General features: G+C 43.8%; 1 protein-coding gene across 1 annotated transcript; it reads left to right on the top strand.

Annotated features, from left to right (window-relative positions):
- Nucleotides 1-153: 153 nt before the first annotated feature.
- On the top strand, nt 154-24,706 carry ACOX2 (acyl-CoA oxidase 2; the record flags this gene model as incomplete). Its single annotated transcript, XM_034775563.1, is given in 13 exon segments — nt 154-316; nt 3,626-3,777; nt 4,639-4,746; nt 6,482-6,601; nt 7,163-7,278; nt 8,091-8,263; nt 9,711-9,873; nt 10,918-11,108; nt 12,837-12,998; nt 14,099-14,204; nt 17,953-18,170; nt 21,984-22,116; nt 24,306-24,706. Coding segments are annotated over 13 exon segments (1,868 nt in total), but the record flags the coding sequence as incomplete, so codon positions are not given.
- Between the last annotated feature and the right edge of the window lie 1,214 nt (nt 24,707-25,920).

Here is a 25,920-nt window from a genome sequence, read left to right as displayed (position 1 = left end):
CACCCCCGAGCCGCACTCCCGCCGCGCGAGCCCGCCCGTTCCGCCCCGCTCCACCCCCGAGCCGCACTCCCGCCGCGCGAGCCCGCCCGTTCCGCCCCGCTCCACCCCCGAGCCGCACTCCCGCCGCGCGAGCTCTCCTGTTCTGTTCTACAGAGGCAGTTATCTACAGCGACCCTGGCTTTAGCAGAGAAAACCAATACTTCCAGAGCCAGAATGAGAGGTATGAAACAGCAGTCAGAAAAGCTGTGTACCTCAAGGAGAAGATGCATCAAATGGGATGGACTGAAGACGGGCCTGAAATTAAGTACTGCTACAGGTAATGGCTTTAGTATTGTTAATATTATTTTTCTCTAAAAAAAAAATCTGCTTAAATCACCCCTCCCCCAGTTAAGAGGCTGGAGGCTGCAACTGTTAATGGACTGATTAACAGGGGTTCCCCCACAAGCATGCTACAGATTCTTACTTTAGCCCTGTGCCTGGGAGAAAAGAAAAACATTGGTATAAAACTGCAAGGGAACCACTCAAGAAGTAGCACAGCTGCTCCTGCAGTGTAATACACGTGACTCAGCACGCTGGAAATGACAGTGATCCAGCTTCCTCCCGCTGTCCTTTCACACACACTTCCCTTCCCTCGAGTGCTGCTTGTGAAGACAGATGCGGTCTGGACGAACTCAGGCCGGGCTCCCAACTCACGTGGTCCTTTTAAACAATCCACCAGGACAACCAGAAACACGTTAAAAATTCCGAGTTAAAATGTGAGAGTGGAAGGTAAGCGTTTACCAGTGAGGTGGTGGCATGAGACCCGGAACGATAACTCCAATTCCCCATGAAAAGTTCTCATCCCCGCAGCTGAAGACAGAGAATGCCGCCCCAACTGAATTTTTAAGTCTCTTCCATATGATAAAACGCTACTCAAATGAAAGGCCAGTAGTATGACAATCGGACGACGTGGTTTGCAAACAGTCACTGCAGCTCAGCTTTTGAATTCATGAGAAAGGCAGGGAATTTACAAAGTAGTTGGAGAAGTTCAATTTTTTAATAAAAAAAAGTTTGGTTCGTGTATTTATTTAGTTATGTGCATAAAGGGGGAAAGCTGCTATCCTGGGCTCTAGGCGCCTTTGCTATCATTTTTAAATGCAATGACAAAATAACCAGCAGCTTTCCCCAAACCAGAAAATAGCCAATCGCACTCTTATGATACCCACCATACCTGCTTTCATCAGCCCCTTTCCCCATTGACATCAATGGGACTAGTCATGTGCTTCCCGTTAAGCGTGTGCATAAGTGCTTGGTTGAAACAGGGCCGGAACACAGAATGCCTTGCAGGAGGACCGAGTCCTGGCCTGCATCTCAGATACAATCACTTGGCAAGTTCTGCAAAGAGCCCAGTGACTCACAGTGTGGGAGATAGTGAAACAGTGGCAAGTATCTCTAAAAACTGTTTTGAAAATTCATTTTTAATAATGTATATTCCTAGCTAGCTAGCTAAAGAGTGTATCACTGCTGTGCAATCTTCCTTCAAGCATTCCCTTACACACATTTCTCCCCCCCGCACCTCCCACCCTAGGTGATCGTGAAGCTCTCAGAGGTCCTGTATAACAGGAAGGGGATGGTCATTTATTAAAGAGAACAGGTGTCCATCAGTTTTTAACAGAGGTGCCTCTGGTGGCACTGCAGTAAAACAAGGGGGTGCAAATAATCTAAGGCAGTGGTCCCCAACCTTTTTCATCGGGCAGACGCCAGACGACGAGCCATGGAGGTCCGTGGCGGTGGACAAGCATCCGCCGAAATGCCACCGACAAGCAGCAACGTCAATCGGCGGCATTTCGGCGGCGACGCATCTGGATGACGCTGCTTCTCGGCGGCATTTTGGCAGATGTGCAGGTGAACAAGCCTCTGATGGTGTGGCTGATGTGATTAGGTCCTATGACGTTGTCCCTTGAATAGATATGCCGACAGAGTTGTCAACGGGCTTTGTTGCAAGGATAGGTTCCTGGGTTAGTGTTTTTGTTGGGTGGTTGCTGGTGAGTATTTGCTTCAGGTTTAGGGGCTGTCTATAAGCAAGGACTGGCCTGTCTCCCAAGATCTTTGAGAGTGAGGGATTGTCCTTCAGGATAGGTTGTAGATCCTTGATGATGCGCTGGAGAGGTTTTAGTTGGGGGCTGTAGGTGATGGCTAGTGGCGTTCTGTTACTTTCTTTGTTGGGCCTGTCCTGTAGTAGGTGACTTCTGGGTATTCTTCTGGCTCTGTCAATCTGTTCCTTCACTTCAGCAGGTGGTTATTGTAGTTGTAGGAATGCTTGATAGAGATCTTGTAGGTGTTTGTCTCTGTCTGAGGGGTTGGAGCAAATGCAGTTGTATCTTAGAGCTTAGCTGTAGACAATGGATCGTGTGGTGTGGTCTGGATGAAAGCTGGAGGCATGTAGGTAAGTATAGCGGTCAGTAGGTTTCCAGTATAGGGTGGTGTTTATGTGACCATCGCTTATTAGCACTGTAGTGTCTAGGAAGTGGACCTCTTGTGTGGAGTGGTCCAGGCTGAGGTTGATGGTGGGATGGAAATTGTTGAAATCTTGGTGGAATTCCTCAAGGGCTTATTTTCCATGGGTCCAGATGATGAAGATGTCATCAATGTAGCGCAAGTAGAGTAGGGGCATTAGGGGACGAGAGCTGAGGAAGCGTTGTTCTAAGTCAGCCATAAAAATGTTGGCATACTGTGGGGCCATGTGGGTACCCATAGCAGTGCCGCTGACTTGAAGGTATACATTGTCCCCAAATGTGAAATAGTTGTGGGTGAGGACAAAGTCACAAAGTTCAGCCACCAGGTTTCCCGTGACATTAGCGGGGATACGGACCCATGGAAAAGTACTCCTCATTCTTTTTTCCAGAAGGAAGGTATTTCAGACTCCTTCTACCTCTTCTCACTGTTTCTATTTTATAAAAAAAAATTAAATATTTTACAAAAGAGAAATTTTCACCATGTGCTACTGAAATGACATTATCTAAGTTCCTGTGGACTGCAGAACTTCAGAATGTGCCATTCTGGGATGGCACCATGCAGTTGAGCCGGCTGGCATGTCATCAGAGGAACTGACTAGACAGTTAGGTACGTTCAAAGTTGTCTATGTCCTAAGTGACAGCAGTTGCAGTTCAGTCTGTTCCAGCTAAAATCAGTGATGTTTTTGATTGTGATTTAAATAGAAGGAAGAGGAAAGATGAAAGGGGGAAAAGAGAAGAAAGGGTTAATAAACATGAAAGAAAGTTTAGGGGTTGGATGGTGTTTTTTAGAATCTCAGTTCAATACTACTAAGCTGATCCGAAAAGAGAGAGAACACCTTTCCACATTGCCAATTAAAAGACAAGGGAGGTGTAATTATCAAACAAATGACTCTCAAGCAAGGTATGCTATTAAAGACAAAATGGAACCAGCTTTGAAGGATTATTTTCCTCGCACTTCCTGTGTAGATGCGTTATGTTACAAAATTAATTCAAAAGATCAGTAACAATGGGAACTCAGAACTGGTATGTGCTGAAGATTGTTTAAAATGCCTTATGCATTTGCACTGTTGCATTAACAATATTCTTGGAACAAGTACTCATGCAGAATACTGTCCATACGTTCCTTCCAGGGCACTTGGCGGAGACCTAGCATTTAACGTCCACCGTGTCTTTAAGAGCAGTATCTTGGCCCTGGGAACAGATGAACAGATTGCCAAGTGGATCCCACTTGCTGACAAATATCACATTATAGGAACCTATGCTCAGACTGAATTGGGACATGGTAAGTCTACAGAGAAAATGTAGCATGTCCTTAGGAAGAAAAACACTGGCCCAGATGTTACAATTGGTGTAACTGGCTCAGCCTCATGGACTTCATCTTAGGATATGTCTGAAGATTGTTTACAACGTGAGGCACCTTTTGGGGAAATGAGCTGCTCCCACCCAAAACATTTCAGAGACTTGAGTTTAGCAGTTGTGGAGCTGTTCATCTGTGGATTGCATGAGAGTCCCAAAGGAAGAGGAAAAACCTCTCTCGCTTTATAGAGATAGCAGGAAAAAAATGAGTGTCAGAGAAAGTCTGCTGAGCTGAGTTTTGCTTTTTGATTCTGAAAAGTTTAAGTGGTGGAAGGGGAAGACTTGGATGCCAGAAAACTGGGATCCAAGAGGAGCACCCTCATCCCAGGAGTTGGTTGGGAGGATATATTTGGTTCTACATTTTCTATTCCTGGGAGAGGGATTTGCCAGGTTGCATCAAGGGTAGATGCGCCTGGAAGATGGGTTTTAGGGTAGCACTCACGAGAGAGTAAACCACAAACATTTGGGGAGTGTCCGTACTAGTTTCCAGAAAGGTGTAACTACTGCAAGTTAAGTGGCATACTTAACTTAAGGAAAAACTGTATTGTAAAAGAACTCCAGAAGCCTACAAGTTGGGCCCAGCCGAGAGCTGCAAGAGCCCGCACTGAATGCACAATCTCTTGCAGATCCTTCTCCAAGAGGAAGGGGTCTGGTAGGAAGGGGGAGCTAACTATCTACCAGAGGTCCAGTGTCACTTTTCTGCAGTGAGGCCTCGAGGACGGGGTGTCTGTCTCTCAGATGACCCTTCTGACATACTGAGGGATTATGTCCATTTATCTTTGTGCAGGGACATTTCTTCGGGGTTTGGAGACAACAGCGATTTTTGACATTTCCACTCAGGAATTTACACTGAATACACCAAAGATCTCTGCAATGAAGTGGTGGCCTGGAGACTGTAAGTACCAAACTCAGAATTACACTCTAGTGTTCCTAGTCTGCACCGTTCAGTCACTATCCCCTCCCACTGCCCAACTTAACTCATCATGTGGGTGTCAAGGCTGCCTTTGCTTGCCCCCTAAAACGCATTGGGATTACATTTTAAAGCTGAGCTTTGTGACTGGGTGAGCCACGTGTTGTAAATATTTATTCATATATTTAAAAGTCAAAATGGACCACTATGATCATCTAGACTGACCTCCTGCCCAACAGAGGCCAGAGAGGCCCACCCAGTGACTCCTGCAATGCAGGGAGTCATTCTGCTCTGCTCCAAGTGACACTGCGAGGCCAGTGACTTGTGGTTGAACTAAAGCAGATCTTGGAATTACTTCCAGTCTCAATTTAAAGACTCAAGTGATAGTGAATTGATCACCCCCATTGAGAAGTTGTTCCACCGGCTAATTATCCCCCACTGTAAAACGTTTCACCCTCTCTCCAATGAAACATGTCTAGCTTCTACTTCCAGTGCCTGGATCTTGTTAAGCCTTTGGGTCAGTCTACACTGCAACTGGAGATGTGATTGCAGCATGTGTAGACAGCTCAAGAAGCTTTAACCTAGCACCTTTGGGAAGCTGCGGTAACATGGGCTGCAGCATGGGCAGTTCCATCCTGCCTGGGACCCTGGGTACTCACTTGGTTGGCTACTCCGCGGTGCCATGGTGTCACTGCTGTTGACACTCTTGCTAGCTTGGGTACATCTACACATGCTGCAAGCGCGCCTCCAAATGCAGTGTGGAAATGCAGACCCTTTGCTTGCTGTAGCAAAGAGCTCCCTCCAGTGGTGTGCAGTGATCACTCAATGCTTAAGGGGCTTGCAAGAGCTCTGCTTTATTCTGTGTCCAGTTCCAACTGACGGTGTTTAACAAGAGCTTCACCAGCATCTGTCTGAGATGCTCAGCCCTGAAAGCCACAGTCCCCAATACCACAAGTGGCAGATGTCTTCTCCCTGCGTAGGTACTCACGGAGCACAATGAACCCTGCGGTCAGTTTGCTACCAGTAGGTGGCAGGCTTTCCCAAAGTACCTGTAGAAATTAGAAATCAGCGAAAGGACCAGGCTTTGTCCCCTCCGTCCACACGCAGAAGGAAGGAAGGAAGGAATAGTTTTCTGGTTACAGAGAAGGATGGAACCAGGAGCTGTAGGATCAGGACATTAATTTCTTGTGCTTGTTTCCTTACCTGCAACACTGGGCTAACACACACAGTACCCCCTCTGCAGGGTGTTGAGAGGCCAAATTCGCTAATGTCTGGAAAGCTACAGTGGTGCAGAGAATCAGCACCTGTACTCACAAGCCAGTGTCTCAGGTTCCCCTTGGTTTGAGGATGGCACATTCCACACACAACTACAGAACCCAAGGCAATTATATAAAACACTTAGCACTTCAATAGCATCCTGCATGAGCCTTAACTATTTACATAGATGAGTCTCCTCATTCCAAAGGGAAACTGAGGCAGGAGGATTAAGTGATTTGCCCAAGAAAATCCAGAAAATGAACAGTGCTAGGAGAACTACTCAGGGACTTCCTGGCTCCCACAGTCCCTGCTCAATCCACTAGATCACATCTTCCTCCAGGAACCATTCACTATCGACTACTCCATGTGTTACATCAAAGAAAACCAACATCTGCTACATTTAACTGTAAAAGCATTTATTGTATCTAATCTTAGAGAAACCTGGTATTCTTTCCCCTTCTAGTGGGCAGATCAGCAACCCACGCTGTGGTTTTTGCCCAGTTGTATATTAAAGGAAAGTGCTACGGTTTGCATGCCTTCATCCTGCAGATCCGCAGCCTTCGTGACCATTCACCTGCACCAGGTAATTTACTCCAGATCCTACAGTGATGCTTCAGTGTCCTTGTCTAGTTTACTCTCAACATATTTTCTAAACACTGGGCCTGAATTGTGAATAGTCCTACCTGGACACCGGACAATTGTCCCAGTGTAGGACCAAGAACTTATAAAGATATTCCTGAATTTTCAGGGGGGGTCACAAGCGATGCTTGTCAAACATTGGCCCAGCATAGCTATAAATACGCCAAGCCCTTTAACTGAAGAATCATTGGTAATGCCCTTTGGCAGCTTTAATGTAAATCTACTTTCAATTGTGAAATGTCAAGGCTCCCAGGTGTGCTGCTGTAACCATTTTTGGTATTCAAACCCTATTCCCCAGGCAGCACCTATAAATCGGTAGATAGGTAAGGTGGGCAGACAGCCCTTTGGGACTCAGTTAATTTTCCCCATGGTGTGAGGGAGGTTTCTTCAGGGGAAGGGCCAGGGAGTTGAATTTTACCTTGTGCTAGATCTACAAACCTACTGAAGTATTAAGAAAAATAAAGTTCCAGTGGAAGTAAACAGGATCCGTTTTCCCATTCTTTAGGGGTTATTGTGGGAGACATCGGTCCCAAAATGAATTTTGAACACATTGACAATGGTTATCTCATGCTGCAGAATATTAATATTCCTAGAGAAAACATGCTAAGCAGATTCTCTCAGGTACGTGATGCATTAAATTACAAACACCTCAAGCAGATCCTATAACATCTAGATTTATGGCAAAATTTTATACTCAGATGTGCATGCAACTTCAATTGAAATCACTGGGAATTGTAGATGAGGGTATTTACCTGTATCCTAAATGTACTCTGTACATCAGGAGTCACACGTTAGCGGTTAAGGCAGCGGCTCCCGAACATTTTCCCTGCATGATCCCGTTTTTAGATGTATCGCCTCCCGCAGCCCCAGACAGGATGGAGGACGCCATTTAAAAATGGCAGCCTCGGTGCAGCGTGATCTTGCACACACCGTACATGCCAAGTCATGCTGCGTGGAGGATGCCATGTTACTTTACAAAATGGCATCCTCTGCACAGTGTGACTCCCACACGCACAGTGTGTGTGTGAAGTCATGCTGCATGGAAGGTGTCATTTTGTAGAGCAAATAGCCTCTTCCATGCAGCATGACCTCACACGTACGGTGTGCGAGAGGTTGTGCCGTGCAGAGGACTGCTACACACATGCAGGACTGCTACGACCTCATTCGCTGATGGAGTGACCCCGCTTGGGGATCACAACCCACAGTTTGGGAACCGCTGAGATAAGAATTATGATGCAGGCAAAATATATTGGTGTCAGCAGAAGAAAGAGCATGTGTATCTTAAAATGGGTACTTCAGCCCTTACATACTGGAATATTTAGCTCCATGTTCATTTTGCTCAACACAAAATGACCACAGAACCATCTATTTTACTGAAGCCAACTATTGCCCTCCGTGGCTGCTGTTTTATTTCTCTGTATTTCAAAGTCTAGGTTCTACCAGATGGCACCTACATGAAACAAGGGTCCGATAAGATTAATTACTTGACCATGATCATAACACGTGTTCAGATTCTTTGGACTGAAGTTATACCCATGCTGTTGAAGGCCTGCACCATCGCCATCAGATATTCGGTGGTTCGCCGGCAGTCCAAGTTGAACCCGGGGTAATGGCATGTGGATAAACAAGGGGGACAGGTGCAGTGTCACAGTGTGCCCCCCTTCTCTCTATTTTCTGCCTTTATTTTAGTCTCCTTTCACACGTGATCTCATCACCATGCCATCAGTTTATTCACCTTTCTATGCGAGGAAGGAAATCAACATCTTCCATCGCTATTTACACTAACAGCTTTTCAGCCAAATCCTAGAAGATCCCATTCACAATTATTGTCTCAGATAAGACCCAAGCTTTATGTTTATATAATCCAACAGCCAGGAAAGATCACTTATTTTGTCCCTGATTGGCCGCCCTTCATGATTACATAATCCAGCAGAATCCTGAAAAAGACACTGATGGGATAGAGAATTCTTCTTCAGTCCCATTCTATTAATGGATGAGACATTAAACTGATTCCCTAGTGAACGCAGTGTAGCCATGTCATTCCCAAACCTGAAGAAGAGCTCTGTGTAGCTCAAAAGCGTCTCTCTTTCACCAACAGTTGGTCCAATAAAAGATATTTCCTCACCCACTCTGTCCCTAGTGAATAGCTACGTTGTACAGTGCAGAATTTTTATTAGCATTATAAGTCCCTGTGTAATGACTGCGTTAGATGGCTATTGTCCAATTGACTTAGATCCAAAACTTTAAACACTTTCATGATTTCTTTCTTTCTTTTAGAATTCCAGTGAAAACAAAGTCTCCTTCAAATGTGCAAACACTGCACCACTTTGCTAATCGGAAGCTGACTAGTTTAGTTTCATGGACAAGCTCAATTTTGGGCAAAAACTAAATACAGAAAAAAGTGAAGAATAAATTAGACTATTAAAAAAAGCTGTAAGGTCCAAATATTTTCATAAGAAATGCAGGGTTTGACCCACAGGATAGGCATCATATGCTTTTATAATCTTTAATATAACAGTGCACATTAAAAAAAAATACACATTCTGTATTCAAGAGAGCTTTTGAAATTTAATAATTTGGATTGGACTGTTAATACTGCTAATAACACAAGACAATCTGTAAGTGTATCTCTGTATAAGGAAGTTGTTGCTGTTACTAGGGCTTTTCCACTTCTTTTTTCGATTATTCTTTCCCCCAGTTGAAGAAGAAATTTTGCTAAAGCACCTTTAACCTTCGGTGCCTTTATTACAGAAACATCGGCAGGAGTTGGTCAGTTTGAACTGCTTTCAGACCAGAGGATCCTGCCTTAGGGTGACCGGATGTCCCGATTTTATAGGGACAGTCCCAATTTGTGGGTCTTTTTCTTTTATAGGCTCCTATTACCCCCCAACCCCTGTCCCAATTTTTCACAATTGCTATCTGGTCACCCTATCCTGCCTGCAAAGCAAAAATACTTTGGGCTCCTTAGATTACAAAGGCATTTCAAACTAAACTAATAATTATTGCTGTCCACAGCTTTCCATACTTTATAATCATAAATCATCTTCCTGCAGTGACCCAGAGGCAAAAATCCTAAACTACCAGACTCAGCAACAGAAGCTACTACCTCTGCTAGCAACAGCCTATGCCTTTCATTTCATGAACGCCTACGTGAACGAGTTCTACAACAAAGGATACACAGAGATCAAACAGGAGAATTTTGATTCACTACCTGAGGTAATTTGCAACAAAAATAATAAAATAATCATTACTATTATTTGCAGACTGTGCATTTTAATCCCTAGATCTCACAACTAATTTACAAAGCACCCCACTAGACAGATGGGAAAATGAAGGACTAGGATGTTAAATGATTTGCCCAAGGCCCACAGTGAGATTACAACTCAGATCTGGACATCCAGAGATATCTGCATGCAAAAGACAACATTTGAAAGGTTTTTTAACTTGAGAAAACATTGTTTCAATGATCAGATAGCTCACCATGGCTCAGATTTACTTCAGTCTTTCCACACTCACAAAAAATTCACTTCTGGGCTAGGGTTGCTAATTTTGGTTGCACATATTCCTGGAGGTTTCATCACATGCCAATCTTGAATTAAAGATTAATCTTTAATTCCCGGAACCTCCTGGAGAGTTGGCAACCCTGTTCTGGGCTGAGAATCAGTATGTAACTTTTGGGGCAAACCAGTGAGTGCCTGTAAACTGGGGCGAGGGGCACACTCAGGGTAGGTGGAACAAGGCGTGAAGAGGTGAGGCGGGGGCGGAGCAGGAGCAGAAAGAGGCAGACCAGGCCTGGGCCCTTGGGGAAGGGGGCGGGGGTTGAGGAAGCCGGAGCCTGAGACTCCTCCATGTGAATGCTTCGGCATGAACTAAAAGGTATCTAGTTCGCATTAACGCACTCCTCTTGAAACAGGACTAAGTTAATGCAAGAGAGTTACAGCGTAGGAATGCTGCAAGTCACCTGCCCATAGTCCAAACTGCAGGGCCACGTAGACATAGCCTATGAATCACCTGGCAGCAGGGTTTAGAAAAAGTGGACATGGTCTAAGCATGTGCAAATTTGCAAGGACACAAATGGACAAAAATCGGGCCCTTGAGTTTGCATGTACATGCAGCCAGAGGACCGACACTAAAGAAGTCAGACGTACCAGAGAATACCGTAATTTAGCTTTTTGTAAACTTTTAATGGCCTTAATCACATTAATTGTGTGGCCAAAGGCCAAACTCCTTCACTGTTAACAATGTATCTGCTTTATACAGCTTCATGCGCTTACTTCAGGCCTTAAAGCCATAATTACAGAGTACTGCACGGCCGGAGCGGAGGTCTGTCTCAGGGCCTGTGGAGGACATGGTTACTCTGCGCTGAGTGGACTCCCTTTTTTGTATACTAAACTAGCCGCTTCTTGTACTTACGAAGGGGAAAACACAGTTCTGTTCCTGCAGACTGCCAGGTAACTGTTCAGCCCTGTTTGTTTAATAACCTGCCTCCTAGTCCTCTCGCTCCCTACAGCATCTTCTCCAAAGCAGTTAAGGACATCAACAGCTTTCCTATAATGCAAGTCCAAATCAAACCCATTTCACGAACGATTCAGTTTTCACTCCCACAGGCAGGAAAGGAGGGGGAATAGTCACTGTCCATCCCTAGCGCTTGGGATCTTGAGATTCCATGGGGATGGGGGTTGTAAACAATTGGCTACGTTGTACCTACCTCAAGATCCTGTCATTGGGAGGTGAAGTGAAAATACCCCTCCACACGATAAGTTAGGGAAAGAGTTTTCAATTGAATTTGTTGCCTTTTAAGGTAATTTTAAATTAAGCTTAAATTTCCAGAAATTAAACTTGTTCCACTTAGACCAGGCTGTGGCATGATGTTGTTTTCCCTTGGATACATAGTCTACTAATTATCTGCAGTGAATAAAACACAGTAAAGGTGTTTTACTAATTGGAGTAATAAAACATGCACTTAGCTAAAATGGGAAAAATCTAGTCCATGTCCTGAGAGAGAGATCCACACCACACCCCCACCACTACCCACCTGCAGCATTTGCTGGCAGTACCAGCAGCAATGCCACAGATAGGACGGACTCAGAAATGACCTCTGTACTGTAGAGTATTACTCCTGGAGATGGTCCATCCAGGTCAGGGCTGAGCCACATCAATGGGACTTGGTGGTGAAGCTCACACTGCTTGTCTGTTTGTCTACCTGTCCGCGGAAAAAGAGCTTCAGTATTTGGGGCTCTCATGCCAGCATCTTTCATGCTCATGCACAGTTTTGTTTTGTTTTTTATTAAGGGGATAAATGCACCAAACACAAATTGGTTTTAACTTTCCTAGTTTTGTGGCTCATGCAGTTTTAAAGAGAATTATCTAATTATCACACAGATGGAATCATGTTAACAGCAATAGCAATTCTAAGCATTCATCAGGACTCAAACATTAGACAGACCCTGTGGAAAGCCAGGCCCATCACATCAGGTTACTGCAAACAGCACACAGAAAACAAAATTCCTGTTAACGGGTGGGTTTTAGATTTTTGACGGGACACGTAACTCACTGCTTCTCCCTCACCACACAGAGAGGCTCATGACACCTTCCAGTAGTTTGCACAGAACAAACAGGTTCAGTGCAGCCTATTGCAACAGATTCTTTAAGGATGCGTGTCCTAAAATGACAACTAAACTAAAATTCGACCCGGGTTTGAAGTCCACTAGTTAAGCCAGACTCACAAAGCCATGTTCTTTCTCCAAGGTCTGTGCACCACTGAGGCGGAGTGTGTGGCTCCCGTAGAGGAGTGGGGAGCAGCTTGGGTTAAGCAGCAGCAGAAAGGAGTCATTGCTTAACAAGTGGTGGAGGGCCTGTCCAGCCCTGCTTGGTTAGCTGGATGTCAAATGTGATGCCGTCTGGGTGGGGATGCACAGGAGGAGACAGGAGCTTGTGATAAGGAAATGAGGAACCTCTTTCCCCACCTCATACCAGAGGAGAAAGGGTCCTACATTTTGACAGTGACTCCCCAGATTTCCAAACCATGACCCGGTATGTATTCAAATACACTTCCCAGGGTTTGCATCTGGCTTCAGCTGAAGAAGCCTCAGGTCTCCTCAAGAGGGGTCACTTTCAGAACATGGTGCAATTTTGGAAACATCCCGCGATGAGGACCCATTCTGTTACCCTGTTGTCAGGTTTCTGGTAAAGTGCCTTGCAGCAGTTCACTCCGGCCAGCCCATCCCTCCATCGGCTGCCTATTTGTATTCAGTGGACTCTGGAAAGTGTCAGGCATGGACCAAGATGGACTTTCTCAGACCAGACATTTACGGAGAGGCCTATCGGCACAGAGCAACCAGGTCAGTTGGGCTGGAGGAGAAACTTTTCCAAGTTTAACATTCAAGTAGTCTTTGAATTCAAATCCTTCATCACAAATAAGGAAACCACCAAAATCGGCTTCTTAGCTTAAAAAAGGAGACGGTAGTTTAAATTCAGCAAAAACCTGTCTCATGCCGTTCTCACAGAAATGAAGATTCCGCCCTTTCCTCGTGGTACCCTTGCAAGTGAGTCAGTTTTCCCTGCTCCAGATCCCACTAATATTAAACTTCTAATGCAGAATAGTAGGATTTTTAAAGCCATGCATAATACGTAACAGCTAGCATATTCTGAGCAGCATTGGGTTCTAAAATAAAAATAAAAATCACTAGAAATACACGTCACCAAATGGAATCTCTGCCATCCAGAGAGACTGCTGGGCAATTTAACTCTGTGCCATTCTAAATGTTGCCAAGAAAAATAAAACATCAGATGCTTAGGAAACTAATTCCTTCTCCAAATTGTCTCTCTAGCACAATGGAGCTCCAACTCGGATTCTAGCCATTGTGTACTACAGCAAATTAATAATAATGATACAAGTCCACACATCTATAGGTTATACACATTTACAGATCGAGTGATGTCGCGGGTCTCTGGAACCAGGAAAACACTGCAAGCCAAATCCTCCTCCTGTTTACACCAACATAAATGCAGAGTACCTCCCCTGACGTCACTGTAGATTCATACTGTAGGACATCAGAACAGTATCTGGCCCCGTGTACTGAAGGCAGCAGTGTTGGAGACAATCAGTTATAAATACTGTCACAATTTCTTTAAATCCATTGCTCGCTCTCTCGCCTCATTCAGAAGCTAAAGAAAATTCACATGGGTCCCAGCTAAACAGAGATGTGAGCTGCTCTGGGTGGAGGTCCTTTAGTGGAGGAGTTGCCCGAATGCTTTTCTCTGACTTGTGGTTAGATGGTTTCAGTTTCCATGGCCAAAGCTCTTTGCCTTCAGGGTACCTGAAATGAAATTCATTTAAAATACTCACTTCCGACATGTCTTTTTGACATGGTGGGTACATAGAGTGGAGAATAGAGAGTGTGTTTATAGACACGTACAATAGAAATAATTTTCTTCCCAGACTCCTCGGAAATGCCGCAACCAAACTACAGGCTTTGGTTCAGTCAGGAGCCGAGCAGCACGAGGCATGGAACCAGTGCACGGTACAGCTCGTACAGGCTGCGAAGGTCAGTACAAATCCATGATTCATTAGCCCTACGGGGTATGGCTGACAGACAACAGGAACCCAGCTTAAACAGCTTTAGTAACATTCCCAGTTATTTACTGTTCATAAGACAGAAGCACCTATTCTGTTCCATACAGCTTATACCTAGAGCTCCCAGCTGAGATCAGAGCCCCATTGTGCCAGGCACAAAACAGAGTGAGACACTTCCTGTCCCAAAGAGGTTACAGTCAAGAAAACAAGAGGCAGGAGGGGAAAGAGAATCCATAGAGAGGTGAAGTGACTCACCCATCGTCACACATCAGCCAGTAGCGAAGGAACTTGCTCCCAGTTCCGTTCTCGCTGCACTGAAACGCACTATCACAAATCACCATTTAACTCAATTGCCATTGAAAATGTTCATTCATTTCCTTTTAAATTCAGTGCTAGAATCAGAAAAAGTTGTAGGTTCATTGGGTGAAATTTACCCCAACGGAAGTTTATTGAAGTCTCTTAGAGTAACACCCAGGGCAGATTAGGCCTATTATTTCCTTTTTAGCTTTAAAGCGTATTTCTACTACCAAAAAACAGGAACAGTGATATGTCTGATACTGTAATTTCCACCTTAAAAGAAGGAAATGGAATAAATAAGATCAATTTAGCGAGACCCGAAAATGACAGTGTAGCCTGATGAAACTGATGTGGGAATTAAGGCAGGCAAAATATACATTCCTCAAACTGAAATTTGCCAAGACAGAGTTAACACCCTCTATGCTTCAGCTCTTTAGTGGAGCACACCAGGGGAACCATTAGAGAAACCTCATTCAAGGGGGAAATGAAAACACTTGGAATTTCATTACAGCTCTAGTAAGCAACAGATAAAAATAAGTTATCTGCAAAGTTTCAAACTTTGCTGCAACCATGTTAAAAATAAAGTTATCCTCTTGTTCCCTTTTTATCTAAAGGAGAAGGTTTTTGAAAATAAAGATCTATAGCTCATTTGTTTTACTAAAATTAAAAAGTTTAAAATCTAATTTCTTCTGAAATATGTACTTATATCTCAGCTTCAGCGTGAGACTGTCCAAATTAAACTGGAGGAAGTATAGCTCCCTCACCGGGGTTGCGTATAAAGGAAACTGACCACTCAACTGCAGCAGAATTGCTTAGATGTCCCTTAAACAGGAAACTGCACCCAGTGTGCTTAATCCAGCAGCCAAAGTTCACAACAGTGCAAGTGCTTCCCATCAGGAAAATAGGGCCCAGTGCCTTTGAAAACATGAGAGAGGTTATTCCTCTCCTACTAATCGCACTTTCAAAAGAAACCGTGCGCTATGATCTTCCAGGTCAACGTAATCTTTCAAAAGCAGAAGTAACTAAATCCACTTTGAGCAATATTGGCTCTCTCTAATGGCATTACAGTCCAGCCAGCTGCCCAGCGTATGTGTTTTCACCCTTTCTGGTAGATGGAAGAGCTGCAAGCAACCTCAGTGGAGCAGGGTATTCAGCATGGATACGTAAAAAAAAGTGCCGCATTTATTATTAGGGATGGTTGAAAAATTGGAATTCTTTTCTGTGAAACAGTTTGAAAAGAACAAAGTTTTTTTAGTTAGAAGTTTTCCAAAAAATTGTCCAATGAATCAATCTGATACATTTCAAATGGACAGAAATTTAAATAAAAGCTTCCATTTTGGAGCCTGTCCTCTCCTCTCCTGACCCCCAGAGAAAGGGATCAGGGACAATAAACAAAACATTTTCATTCAGCCTTCTCTGTGCACAAATCTGGATTGCAGGCTTGATCCTGCACTCATTCAGTGACTGAACCCCCAACCCCCCATTGACTTCCATGGTCCATGAGCTTGGCGGCAGGCAAGGCTGGGAGAAATGGCCCATGCATCATAAATAAGGGCCAGGAATGCCCTACCAACTGTGGAATGGGAGTTCAGTCAGCAGAGAGAGAGACAGACAGAATTTGATCAGGATTTGTAAATAAACAAAACACTGATTAAAGAACAGGAGTACTTGTGGCACCTTAGAGACTAACAAATTTATTTGAGCATAAGCTTCGTGGGCTAAAACCTACTTCATGAGATGCATGCAGTGGAAAATACAGTAGGAAGATATATAGACACAGAACTTGAAACATATATATCTTCATGTTCTTTTTCATGTTCTGTGTCTATATATCTGCCTACTGTATTTTCCATTGTATGTGTGCATAACGATGAAGTGGGTTTTAGCCCATGAAAGCTTATGCCCAAATAAATTTGTTAGTCTCTAAAGTGCCACAAGTACTCCTGTTCTTTTTGCTGATACAGACTAACACGGCTACCGCTCTGAAAACACTGATTGTATCAGGTGTTTATCAAAGGAAAACCCAGTACTGAGTAAAGAGAATGGCAGAGCAGGAGTGAAAATGAAGTGAAGCTCGAGTTCCCCAGGTCCCTGCGAGTGACCCAACCCAGGGATGGAATTAGAACCCAAAGCATGGTCATTTGTTACTTTTCCCACCACACTTCCTGCTTCACTGAAGACAGCCCTGAACACACATCATTCTGTGACATCTTTAGCACACTAGAAAATACCAAGAGGATTTCAGAGGGAGAAAGATATTTGTATTATTTCTGGGCAGAATTCACCCTCTCCACTACTCCCATGTAGACTGCTCAGGTGAATCATTATGCACAGAAGTCTAATATTAACTCAGTTTGCCTATTTCATGTTGGAGTTCAGCTGTACAGCTAATTATGCTCGTTAGCAGGGATCATTTCTTTTGCTTTAGGTCAGCAGCCCAAAGGATTTCCATCAATTACCTAAAACAACAAAAGCATTGTAAGCTCTTTGGGGCAGGGACGCCTTTTGTTCTGTTTGTACAGCACCGAGCACGACAGGGTCCTGGCCCAGGACTAGGGCTCCTAGGCACTGTAGTAATATGAATAATCAATAATAATTCATTGGAAAGATGCACATTCATTTGTCGCTCCCTGACGAAAGACTGAAGTCTCTTTAGCTCTGAGCTCCTGGGAAGGTTGAGTGCTGCATGCTGCTCCAGTGCGACATCTGCAGTTGAATGGATTTGTTTTCCCCTCTCAGTCCACACATAATCAAACAGCCTTGCTGAGGTTCAGTGCAATGGGTTTCAGTGTGTTTCTGCCATTCAAATTGCCTGGAATGCTCACTGACAATATTTTGAATAAGAGTAAGCCAAGACTGGAAGCACTTTTCTAAACTTTATCACAGTGGTTCTCAAACGGTGGACTGTGACCCTGTTTTAATGGGGTCGCCAGGGCTGGTGTTAGACTTGCTGGGGCCAAAGCCTGAGCCCCATCACCCAGGGCTGGGGCCAAAGCCGAAGCCCAAAGGCGTTAGCCCTGGGCAGCGGGGCTCAGGTTACGGGCCCCCCGCCGGCAGCTGAAACTTTTGGGCTTCGGCTTTGCCTCCCACCCCCGCCCAGGACAGTGAGGCTCAGGTGGGCTCAGGCTTTGGTCCCCGCTCCTGGGGTCACGTAGTAATTTTCATTGTCAGAGGGAGGTCGCAGTGCAATGAAGTTTGAGACCCCTGCTTATCAGTATCACAGTGGTGATTATTACTGTCCCCCCTTCTCTTCCATACTGTAGAAGTCAAACATGAATGTGAACGGCCTAACCAGAATAAAAACTGGCAGAAAATGGAAGGTTTGATACCCTTTGCTGGAATGTTTAGGTCACTCAGCATAGCCCTTGTCACTGGAGACATTTATGAGGATGCATTCATAGTTGAATTTAACTCTTTTCTAGGCTCTCTGCCACTACATCGTTGTGAAAAACTTCATAGACACAGTGGAGAAACTTAGAAATGAGGCTGAAATCCAGAAGATTGTGAAACATCTTTGTGACCTTTTTGCATTACATGGTATCTTCTCAAACACGGGAGATTTCCTGCATGCTGGGTACATATCTGGGGACCAAATGGACATGGTGACTGCATCCTACTTGGATCTACTCGCTGTCATTCGGTGAGCTACGATAGCATAAGAAAGTTATACAACTTTCCCCCCACGCCCCACAAGAGGAGGGGAAATGATGTTAAATAATTGTTAAGAATAGTTAAGTGTGTCACCATCACCAAGCCTGATGGGGTGTCAGGTTTACATTTGTACACAAATCCTATGTGCAAGCTTTATTTTCACAGTTAAACAGATTTAAACCCTTAGAGGTCTGAAAAAAACCAAAATGTCTCAGGGATTTCATAAATTGCCTGCTTTTAAATAGCTTCGTTTTTAATCATTAAAATGTTACTACCAATGAAAGGTAATGTCTCAGGTACTTTAAATTCAGCAGTTCAGTTTAAAAAGAGTTGCATGCACATAAGACTTTTCTCACACACACACACACACACACACACACACACACACACACACAGTCAACTAATTCTTCCTTGGCTTGAGATATTTCTCTGCGGTGATTGGATTGCAAATAATGTGGCGTTGGGCTACTGCATGAGAAGCACAAAATAAAACAAAAATTAAACCGACTACATGTGACAGTGCAAAATGTAATTCATTGCCTTAATGGTGAAAAGTTAGATTTTAGAAATGGTTGTAATTGTAATAATCTAAGAGGTTATTAGCAACACAAGCAAGAAATTTTTAAGTACAATTTTACACTGACTATGGCTTTAAATTATTATACTAGTTAGAGAAAAACGATCTATTTCAACTAGAAAGTTAAATAGCAACCATGCAGAGTGTCTTGTAGCTTTTAAACATCCAGTAGTACATGCTAACCTTATAAATAAAATAACCCTTGACCCATTGAATACTTTCTGCCATTTTACAAGATTTCTTAGTTTGTTTCAAAGTCATGTTTGGTTATAATCAGAAAAGATGAAAAGTTTTTCAGCCATGACTTTTAAACAAAAACAAAATTAACCACGGAGTCATTTCTCAGATAGTACAGTAAATTAATCCCTTACAATGTTTAAAAAGCTGTTTTCACATAGGATTTACTTTTAATAATAGAGCACTGCAATTTAGATATTCAATTTCATTGGGACTTTAGACTAAGTTGTTGACCAAGTGAGTTAATTGGGATTTTGCACACAATAGTAAGAATACACCCTACACAGTGGACTAGAAAATAGCAATTGAGGCAGCCCACATTTTTACTAGAATTTCTCAACCAGGATTCAAAAGGTAGCAAACCTAAACAGAACTTTCAAAAGACCTTGGCCCATGGAACTCATAGTCAAACATACTGCTGAGGTCAAGAATTTAACAGGACTCAAGAAAGGAGTGCCCATTTCTATGGGATAATGAAAACATGCATGGAGTCAATATTTAGGATTAAAATGAAAACAACCAAGAGTTTGAAAGGGATACAAACACTCCAGCTTCAGGACATGAGACCATCTCATTGACAGGGGCTCGGAAGAAACTTCCCATATGAGCAGGTTGTGACGGGTTTCCCTCAGGGTGCCACTTGGAACTGGGGTACCACTGAGCCAGCCTGACCCACCAGACAGGGCTCCCTGTAACTGGACTGCTGTGACAAGCTGCAGACCTGCTCCCAGTCTCCCTCTTTCACCAGCATACATACAGATAGGGACACATCCAGCTGTTGTAACATACAAACAGGCTTTCTGACTAGCCCCTGCATGGGAAGGCTTCAGCTAAGGAACTGCCCAGATACTCAAGTGCACACATCCCTCTGAAGCGCAAACCCAAAATACACCGTCCTGTGCTGTACAGAGAACTGTACAGCGTAAGCTCATGAAATTCACTCCCTCCCTCGAGGTGGAGAGAGATATGCAACAGCTTTTTGCCCCCTATTTATGAATCTGGGTTAAGATAAAACAAAACAAGTTTATTAGCTACAAAAGGTAGATTTTTAAGTGACTGTAAAAAATAGCAAACAGATCAAAGTAGATTAACTAGCAAATGAAACGAACATGCAAGCTAAGGTTAATGTAATAACCAGTTTCTTTAGAACTAGCAAATTCTCACCCTAAATGTTGTTTTAGGCAGATTGCAGAGGTTCTTGAAGGTCAGCTGTTCTTGCTTGCAGCTTAAAACTCCAGGTATTTCTCTCAAAGGCCACACACCTTCTAGCCTGGGTTCAGTCCTTTCTTCCCCAGTTCAGTCTTAGGTGTTTATAGCAGTCATCTTGGGTGGGGAGACAGTGAAGAATGAACCATGTTGAGGTCACTCTCCTGCCTTAAATTAAGTTTTGCTATATGCAAAACCTAGTTTCCAAACTTAGTTCCCATGCCAGTCAGTGAAAAAACACTGGTATTCCAAGATGGATTCCAGTATCGGGTGACTTGATCACATGATCCTGCAGCCATAACTCAAAGGCTGGTTGTAACATCCTCAGGAAGACTTCCCAGGAAGGTGGGAAATTAGCATCTTCTAAAATCTATTGTTCTTCCTAATGGCCCTTTCCAGCCAGCAATCTGGACTGATTGCATTCTGTCTAGTGCGCATTCCCCAGGTGTACACACATTTGTAATAGCTGCACAGACAATATTCCTAACTACAGATACAGAAAGGATACATGCATACAAATAGGATAATCATATTCAGTAAATCATAACCTTTCCAATGATATCTCACATGACCCATCTTGCATAAAATACATCTTAGTTATGTCATAATCACTTCATAATATCTCTATGAAAAATATGGGGATGTAGTGTCACAGGTTATTTCAGAACTACCTCCTACAGCATTTCATGCAGCTGGTACCGACTATTGTCAGAGGCCAAGATTCAGCAAAGTATTTAAACACCTCATCACTGGTGACTACTCAGGTGCTTAAAGTCAAGCATTCGGGGCCAGAGATAGGATACTGGACTAGATGAGCCATTGGCCTGTAATTAATTACGTTTATCTCAATATACTGCAAGCTCTGCTGTCCTGAGGAAGCCCTAACACGTGTAGATTTATGAACATTTTGAAACCAACATGGTATTTGACCCATTGCTTAGTTCTTTGTTTATATGATGACATTATCCATCGCTTGTTGAGATCCTGGCTTTTTAAGGAGCTTTTCTAACAAGTAAATATAATTTGGAGGCATATTATTGTAATTCCACTTTAATTTCCTCCATTTATTTTTCAAAGGCACTAAAACCAGAACTTCATCATTTTTGTGAGGGAAATAAACAGTGTCATTTATTTAGTTATTTTAAAAAATAAATCCTCTATCAAACTTTATTTTTTTCTAATTAGTAATGCTGTTTAAAAGCTTTCTACGATTAAATCTCTTAGATAACGATTTACCAGTGGCAGTAGCATCAAGCGGTGACTTTCTAATACAATGATTAAGATTTGCATTTCATTCAAATGACAAGTGTCACTGCTTTTGATTGTGGGATAGCAGGATGTGACTGCCATGTGAAATACCATCTAGAAGTGAAAAGCTACCCCTGTGCCGAGGGCCAGCACAAGCCTAGAAACCACTTAAGCCCATCAGCCCACCTTAAAACACAAGCTGCAGGACCTGCTGATTAAGTGCATCACATAAGATTCAATCCTGAGTCAGGGACCAATCCACAGAGGTGCCAAGCACCTTCGACTGCCATTGACCCCAACGGGAGAAGAGAAGGGTCGGCACATTGGGCAATCTGCCTCTCACAAAGTAAGGTATATTGGCCAATAATCTCTCTCAAAAACCAGGAACATTAGTTCCTAAATCACCAGGTTTCTTCACATGACAGTAAATACCCAACGGCAAATATGAAATTATGTTTTCCCCCCATTCGGCCCCAGCAAAGTGGTAAGGATTTCATTAACCCTGCAGTGAGTGCGGTCCATTTGCTTCTCTAGGAACGATGCAGTGCCACTAGTGGATGCTTTCGACTTCACCGATGAAAGTTTAAATTCTGCGCTTGGCAGTTACGACGGACACGTCTACCAACGGCTTTATGAGTGGGCTCAAAAGTCACCAACCAACCAACAGGTAAGAACAGTGGGCTACTGCCCCGGAGTGTGGGGGAGTCAGGGCCCTGCACCCCCACTTCCTGCGATTCACCGGGACTCTCAGCCAGCCGGTAACACAGAAGGTTTATTAGACAACAGGAACACAGTCCCAAGCAGGGCTTGTAGGTACAACCAGGACCCCTCAGCCAGGTTCCTCGGGGGGGGGGGGAGGGGGCAGGAGCTTAGACCCCAGACTTGGGGTTCCCTGTGTCTTCCTTGCCAGCCCAAAACTTTAAGAAACCCCCCCAGCCAACTCCCTCCCCTCCCCCCAGCTCTTCCTCTCGCCTTTGTCCAGTTCCCCAGGCAAAGGTGTCACCTGGCCCCACCCCTCTCCTGGCTCAGGTTACAGGCTCAGGTATCGTCCCTCAAATAAAGTCATCCCCTGCTCTCCCATCCCCCATGCAGACAGTCCCAGTAAAACTAGACGACATTCCCAGGTCAATCCGCCCCACTCCCTACTGCGTCACAGCTACAAACTACCGGCACCTACACATTAGCCTAGGCACACATTTTGACATATAACATTCAAGGCTGAAGAATGGAAAACAGCCGGGAGAAAGCAAGTGGACTGACAGGTTGGAATTTTGAGGCCAGAAGGTAAAAATCACGTGTTCCTTGGAATGGAGTATTGAATTGTGTCAATTACATGCATGGCTCAGAATCTGAGAGTTTAATGACTGAGGCCCTGCTCGAGCAAACAACTCCATTTGGATGGATCTCGCCTGACATCAGTGGGGCACTGCACAGCCACACGTCCGTCCATAGAGAGCTGCTCGAGCAGGACATCAGAACCATGTCTGCCCTTGTTCCACGCGCAGAACAACCAGTAAGAAGCATGGTTTGGTTCTGGTGCGGTAATTGGAACCTTAGAAGTTTAGACCTGTTTGTTCAGTGAATTCAACGTTCGCAGAAGGCACTGGCCTCACACTGCTGGAGCCTGAGAATCAGTTTAACCACATAACAGGTACAGCATAATAGCACCACTGCATGATTCTCCATACTACTGTGCCAGTCTGCCACTGCCCTTTTCTGAAGAGAATGCCCTGTAAGTGGGGACAGGGTTTGCTCAGGCCCTTTCATTCCTTGGCCGGTTCAGCAGAGGCCTACTAGTACCATTTAAAATGTTGCAGCAGGGCTCATGACAAGACACCAAGACCACCCTGAAACCCATCAGATTGTCTTTCAGTCATTAGTGACCAGGACCGGATCTGAACAGACAATCTAGAGGTCCGGGGCTCTATCACCTATTACAGTAGCCAGAGCTGTCCAGCCCTCTGTCTGGAACATTTATTTATAGCTCTGAACTACCACCATGAAAAGGCAAACAACATGAACAAAACCTATATATGTACAATTTAACACCATGGAAAGATAGGATAGTTACATACTCTGCATTAACAGGCTGCATATTCAGAGGTACTCTTATCACTACTTCTCAATAAGTACACCTCTACCCCAATATAATGCTGTCCTCAGAAGCCAAAAAAATCTTACTGCGTTGTAGGTGAAACGGCATTATATCGAACTTGCTTTGATCCACTGCACCGCGCAGCCCTGCCCCCCACCCTCCCCTCGGAGCTCTGCTTTACCGCATTATATCTGAATTTGTGTTATATCTGGTCACGTTATATCGAGGTAGAGGTGTATGTTCTTCTTATAGTATGCTTAAGCAGTAGGGGGTATAAGTTTTAAACAAGGTAACCTCCCCCTTCCCATACTCACACATCGTATTCTCAGCACAATGCCTTCATTTCTAACATCACATTAAAGGTGAATTAACATCACTATTCACACTACATTGCGTTTTCTTGCTTAATTTAAAAACACAGCTCACCTACTTAAACAAGATTTTACCTTAGTACTTTTCCCAGCAAACCAAGCACCACTAGCAAATTTTACAAACGAATGCACAATTTGAAGTTTGCCTTTAGTGAATATTCAAGTTAAAAATGTGCTTTCCGAAATTAAATGCTTTGCATCCTCATTTGGATGAGCAGCGCTGCATATTAGCAATGTAGGGGAATCCCAGGTAGCGGGTTGGGGGGCATTACACACTACGGTAGCATATTTTTAAAAAATTACACTTCAAAGATCATTCTGAGTTATTTAGAAATCGTTGTTCCTCCTTAGTCACTGCTGATACCTTCCTATATTCTCCCTCTTCCACAGGTGAGCCAGGCCTATGCAAGGTACCTGAAACCACTTTTTCAGAGTGCTCTGTCAAAACTATAAAGATCAACAGCTGCTTGGGACACAGACAACATCTTCTTTGGTTCCATGTATGGTGCACTAGCTAGCATACTGCCAGCATTTTATAAATAATCAAAGAGTAACACAGAACAGTTGACTGTAATGTCTGCAAACATCAACTGAAATTCTTAGTAATTTACATTTAAGAATGGAAGGAAGCCAAACAGTTTTCAGCTACATCCATGGTTATGCCGAGTTTCATTAGGAACTTACCTAATTTTTTTTTTTTTAAATATGTTCACAGTAGCTGCAGAAGCTGCCGTATTTAGCAGTCCGATTCTCAATATTTTATTACATTCAGATTAAAAATAATTACTTTCTTTCTGCCTGGGACATACGTTTGTTGAGCCCATAAAATGCCTTGCACAGAATCAAGGAACTTAAGTTAACAAAAGTAATGTAAAGTCACAGCCAGAGGTTCTAAATTAAGGTATATTGGCCAATAATCTCTCTCAAAAACCAGGAACATTAGTTCCTAAATCACCAGGTTTCTTCACACGACAGTAAATACCCAACTGCAAATATGAAATTATGTTTTCCCCCATTCGGCCCCAGCAAAGTGGTAAGGATTTCATTAACCCTGCAGTGAGTGCTTAGATTAAAAGCTCTGTTAAAATGTAAACTCTTTGGGACAGGGGACAGAATTCCTTCTTGTATCTTGTTGAGCAGTGAGCACTATCTGCACTTATATAACCAGTCAAAACTCACACAGTATGTGCCAGCGTCCACTTGTGAAAATGATCTATGATGATGAAAGCTGCCGATACCCTTTCTGTAAACTTCAGCCTCCAATAGAGGTGTGTGATTTAGGGTTTGCTTATTAAATGGGTCAGTGGTGCTCAAGTAAAAAGGACAGATGTCTTCTATTTGGTGATTAAACCAAGCATTACATTGCAAATAAATGAAGAAATGTTGCGAGTATTTATTTTAGGATTTTCTTGTACCGTTGCAAACAAACTGTTTTACAGGGGTCTCGCTTGGCAAGGAACAGAAGCAGCTTGCTGGAGCTTCCTGAGTGAACTAATAGCAGCCTTTTCCTATTTGAATAAAATAAAAATCACTTAATGCTCACAAACAAAACCAAAAAACCCATCCCCTTAGCACCAATAAAAAGGGAGGTGAAGATATGACCAAAGAAAAACATGGCGCTGAGAAAGGTCTTCATGGTCAAAGAATTGTGAATGAGCCAACCTGAATAACCCTAACCCACTGCCAATTCCTTGAACTCTAAGGGTATATTTACATTGCACTAAAACACCTGTGACTGCCCCATGTCAGCTGACCTGGGTTTGTGGGAGCATTGTAGACGTTCTGGCTCAGCCTGGGTTCCTGGACTCCCTCCCTTTGCAGAGTCCCAGAGCCCAAGCATGGACATCTACACTGCAATTTTGTAGCCCCTCAGCCCGAGCTCTGAGAGTCAGCTGACATGGACCAGCCGTGGGTACTTTATTGCAGTGTAGACATACCCTAAGCCCAACCAAAAAGCTGCTGAAGTGGTAGCCCAGGCTGCAAAGCCCAGGCTCTCTCGGACCAC

Source organism: Trachemys scripta, chromosome 7 (genome assembly GCF_013100865.1).
Source record: "Trachemys scripta elegans isolate TJP31775 chromosome 7, CAS_Tse_1.0, whole genome shotgun sequence".
NCBI lineage: Eukaryota > Metazoa > Chordata > Testudines > Emydidae > Trachemys > Trachemys scripta.
Note: the sequence above shows the minus strand (reverse complement) of the source record. Positions and strands in the feature narration are given on the sequence as shown.